Source organism: Ipomoea triloba, chromosome 14 (genome assembly GCF_003576645.1).
Source record: "Ipomoea triloba cultivar NCNSP0323 chromosome 14, ASM357664v1".
In the NCBI taxonomy this organism is placed as follows: Eukaryota; Viridiplantae; Streptophyta; class Magnoliopsida; order Solanales; family Convolvulaceae; genus Ipomoea; species Ipomoea triloba.
In genome coordinates, this window is record NC_044929.1 from 13373092 (window position 1) to 13378418 (window position 5327).

Genomic DNA, 5327 nt, shown 5'->3' on the forward strand with positions numbered 1-5327 from the left:
ACATATTCGTTAAGGTGGAGATTTAATTTGTTGAGTATGTCTCATAGAAAGAATATGAGTGAAGCGAATTGGGCCATACCCATACTACATGTGTATTTTTTGTAGTTGTAAGGTTGCATATAAATATTATGTATGTAACCTTAATTTTTAGTTTTATCAACACCATAACAATTACTAAAATAATAACTTTACTCCTGTGAACGTAAACACATTACCAAATCACGTAAACTTGACCTTCTTTACTTTCTTTTATTGTTATTCTTTATTGTTCTAGTTAATTTCAACAAAACCAAAGTCATCTTAGAAATTCATGGATCATTTTCCTTCCCCCAAAATCGGGGAAAATTGAAAAAGGAAAAGTAAAAGTAGTCTCCTGCCGGGTTGACGGTGCCATATATTTTAATTAAAGGGTATGGTACTCAACTCAATATATATACCACCTATATAGACAGAGTGACAACAACTTGGTCAAGCACGTACAACACTACTCATACCAATTAATTAACCTAGCTACTTCCATTCAATTCCTATCATGGCTACATCTCTTGAGAATCCGATTCTCCTTGTTATCTCCATTCTCCTCTTGTCTCTCTCCTTTCCGGCCACCGGAGAAGACCACGTTTTCGGGAAACCGGTGGACCGGAAATCCCTAGGGTTAAAGAAGGAGAAAGCCAGCCATTTCCGCTTCTTCTGGCACGACATCCTTAGCGGAAACAACCCAACCTCCATCAGGGTCATCCAGCCGCCCAATAGAAACTCATCGTTTCTCTTCGGCTTGACCAACATGATCGACAACCCGCTGACAATTGGGCCGGAGTTGGGGTCCAAGTGTGTGGGGAGGGCGCAGGGGATGTACGCATCGGCGGCGCAACAGGAGCTTGGGTTCTTGATGGTCATGAATTTGGCGTTTTTGGAAGGGAAGTACAATGGGAGCACCCTCACGGTGGTGGGCCGGAATCCGGCGATGGAGAAGGTCCGGGAGATGTCGGTGGTCGGCGGCAGCGGGCTTTTCCGGTTTGCTCGGGGCTACGTTCAGGCCAAGACTCATTGGATTGATTTCAACACCGGCGATGCCACGGTCCAGTATGATGCCTATGTCTTGCATTATTGATCTCATCAAATCCTTTTTTGTTTTACCATTAATAAATATTTGTATTAGTTTTTTTGTTAATGTTGTTATAATTGATGGAGTACCTTTCTTTGAAGGGCCACTTTGTTTATGAGTACCTTTCTTGGGAGGGCCACCTTCTAGACTTTTATACTTATTTATTCGACCCACTTTGGATTTTTAAGTAAAAACAAGAACAAAATGCATTTTGGTTATTTTCTTCATTTTGTCTTGTTTTACCACTTTTCCAGCGGTCCCTACAAAGTTATTCTTCCAACGCATGCCGAATCTCAATTAGTTAGACTACTATTCAATATTTAGATGCTTGTACTTTTTTTAAAACAAAAGAAATGCTTAAACTTATTACTATTGGTATTTTTTTTCAAAAAGTAAATATACGAATATAATTAATGAATATCCCTATTACAATATATAGGGAAGAATTCAGGTGCGGGTATAGCTTCGTGCAGTTGTGTCATTGACTGAAAGAGACACACCTTAAGAATACAAACCACGCATCTAAATTTTAAATTGATGCATCTTAAGTTTTAACAACTGACGCACTTTAAGCATACAAATCACGCACCTTAAGAAAGAAAGCAACACACCTTAATAATGAAAATCACGCACCTAAAACTTTAGCCCACGCACGTTAAGTACACAAACCACTGACCTTAAGTACAGAAATCACGCAACTTAAGTACAACTTGAGAAGGCCAACCACACAGAAAATCATTTATATATATATATATATATATATATATATATATATATATATATATAATTCAGTTCCCGTGCGATTAGGTACGTCCCGTGCGGTTGTGCGGTTAAATATGAATCATTGATCTTACTTAAATCAACGTTCAAGATTAACAAAATTTTTTTAAAAAAAAAAAAGCGGTGGCAATTTGGTAACTTTTGCATCTAGGTCAAATTTAGGGTGAGTGATTTTCGTTCTCAAGGTGCGTGGTTTTTGTACTTAAGGTGCATGAATTTTGTGCTTAAGGTGCGTGGATTGTGTGCTTAATGTGAGTAGTTGTTGAAACTTAAGGTGCGTCAACTTGAAGCTTAGAGTGTGTGGTTTTCCTTCTTAATGTGCGTGATTTGTATGCTTAAGGTGCGTGATTTGTGTACTTAAAGTGCGTGGTTTGTGTACTTAAGGTACACCATGTAAAAACTTTAGATGCGTGGTTTGTGTTCTTAAGATGTTTATTTGTTTGTGTGCTTAAAGTGCGTGGTTTGTATACTTAAGGTGCATTGGTCTAACATTTAAGGTGCGTGTTTCTATCACTTAAGGTGCGTCATTGTTATAAACTAAATGTGCGCGAGAATTCTAGATGCGCGTGCTTGTTTTTTTTTTTTTAGTTTTCATTGATTTGAGCCGTTGATCAGATCTAGTCGCACAACCGCACCTGAGACCTCTTCCGCGCCTGAACCCGTCCATATATATATATATATATAACACTAGTTTTTCTTATGCGCGATGCGCAAAAAATAGGTGCCCAATATTAGTATTTTATATTAAAATTTAAGATTTACTTAAATTTTAATATAGTAAATAATAATAATAATTAATAATAATAATAATAATGTAAAATATTTTTATAAATTGGATATTTATATTTTAAAAAATAACTAACATGTAACTCTAATATTTAATGTGTATATATTATTATTATTATTGAAGAAGATAAGAAAATATATGGTGGATGCATGTGCATAGTAACAATAGTGAAAAAATAACGGAAGTTATAACGGTTGGCGTATAATTGTTCAAAATATTATGTAGTACATCTTTTATAGCATAATGTCCTTAAAAAAACTTAAAGGAAAAAACGGACATAAATGAGGGGTATAACCTTTATTCACATTTATTATGTTTTTAGATATATATAGAGAGAGAGTTGCAATAATAGTTATATCATGAACTGTGTATGCATGTAGCAACATACACTCAAAGAAATCTTTATTTTTCTCTTTCATTTTTTTAAAAATTTATTTTTTATAAATAAAATTAATGTATAAAATATATTATATTAAAAATCTTTGATTGAGGTCTATTAAATGAAACTTATATTACCAAGCACCTTGTACTTAGATGGCTTGTAATGACTCTCTCATATGGGAGGTCATGAGATTGAGTCTTACTAGGGGTGAATTGATTCTTTGTATACATATGTTGTACGTTCAACATAATAGTTCATATTAAATATGATGCACAAATTTATACTTTTAACGACTTAATATAAAACAATACCATTTACGACATGATTAACAAGCAATCCCGTCGTAGAGGTGGTTTTGGTTTACAAGGTTATGGCTTTGGGTTTGGGAAAGCCTATGGGGGCGTGTGTGCTTTGTGGTGAGGTTTGCAACTTTGCCACCCACTTTTTGTCTTTGGTTTGTGGTTGAGTTTACAACTTTGACACCCACTTTTGTTTTGCTTTATGTACTTTTGTTTAGTTGTTTTGTTACGTTGTTTTGTAAATTTGTGTATTTCATCTGATTTCTTTGACGAGTTGCTTCTTCTCGTTTCTTTGATTAGTTTTTTTTTGGGAGCGTGATATGATAAAAATGGTCATGTCTATGTGAAACTCATCTTGGACAATGAAGATGACAATAAAAAAGTGCCTCTTTTGAACTATGATATGCAGTTCAGCTCGGTTGGTAGGTTACCCTCTGATAAACTGGTCAAATTTCTCACTGGATCGGGTGTGTATTTTCGGACGGAAATATTGTCAATGAACAGAAGAATGGAGAGGAATATCGAGGTGGTGTGCAAGGCTTTTCAAATAGTCTTGTCTATGTTAGGCCAAATCATTAATTACTCTAAAGAAGCATTAAGTTCCTTCAAAGATCACAACTTCCAATTTGTGAAACAATCTGTGAATCAAGTTTTCTATAGCTTTGCTAGAAAAGTTATTTATGTGTCAAATGGTAAAGATCAGAATGACTTACTATTGCATTGAACTTTGTTGTAAACGTTTTTATTTATAATTAATGAATTAGTTATTTCCCAAACAAAAGTTACAAGGAGAGACAACTACCTCTATAAATAAAGACTATGGCTCTGTTTGGCAGAGCTTATTTAGGAGCTTATAGCTTATTTTAAGCTACTAATAAGCTATAAGCTCTGTTTGGTAATGTTCCTAAAATAAGCTAGTAGCTTAAAATAGGAGCTTATTTTTGAACGCTACCTAAGATAGCGTTTCAAAATAAGCTATTAGCTTCCTAACTTTTTTTCCATCTTTAACCTTATTATTTTAAAGAAATGACATCATTTACCCTTCCCAATTAAAACCCTTTTCTATTCTTATTTATTCGCAATTTTCACGCTAATCGCTTCATCTTCATTCACTCTCCGCAGAAGCATCACCCATCAGCCACCTCGCTCCGCAGTCTGCAACCGGCCAATCGCAATATCATCCGTCTGTAGGTATGTATATATTTATTTTGTTGTATTACTTGTATATTTTTTTTTTCTATTGCATCTCGTATATCCGTAAGCTTGTATATGATATATATTTCATTGTATTACTTGTATTACTTGAATGGTTGGACTGCGTGTATATGATATATATTTCATGTATTCCTTCATTTTATTTATATATATATATATATATATATATATATATATATATATATATATATATTAATGAAATCTGCAGTGTTTTTGATATAATGTAATTTGAAGAATTAAAGTAAGTTTCTGCAGTGGGTGTAATCTGTAGGATTCTACCCAAGTTTTCTCAATGTAATCTGCAGTGTTTGTTTTTGATATAATATATACATATATATATATATATATATATAGATTAATGAAATCTGCAGTGTTTTTGATATAATGTAATTTGAAGAATTAAAGTAAGTTTCTGCAGTGGGTGTAATCTGTAGGATTCTACCCAAGTTTTCTCAATGTAATCTGCAGTGTTTGTTTTTGATATAATATATACATATATATATATATATATATATAGATTAATGAAATCTGCAGTGTTTTTGATATAATGTAATTTGAAGAATTAAAGTAAGTTTCTGCAGTGTTTGTAATCTGTAGGATTCTACCCAAGTTTTATCAATGTAATCTGCAGTGTTTGTTTTTGAATATATATATATATATTAATGAAATCTGCAGTGTTTTTGATATAATGTAATTTGAAGAATTAAAGTAAGTTTCTGCAGTGTTTGTAATCTGTAGGATTCTACCCAAGTTTTATCA

At 33.4% G+C, this 5327-nt stretch overlaps 1 protein-coding gene across 1 annotated transcript; it reads left to right on the forward strand.

Annotated features, from left to right (window-relative positions):
• Positions 1 to 458: 458 nt before the first annotated feature.
• Positions 459 to 1332, forward strand: LOC116004404 (dirigent protein 22). Its single transcript, XM_031244443.1, has one exon. The coding sequence runs from the start codon at positions 533 to 535 to the stop codon at positions 1109 to 1111; it is 579 nt and encodes a 192-aa protein (XP_031100303.1). The 5' UTR covers positions 459 to 532; the 3' UTR covers positions 1112 to 1332.
• Positions 1333 to 5327: the final 3995 nt, after the last annotated feature.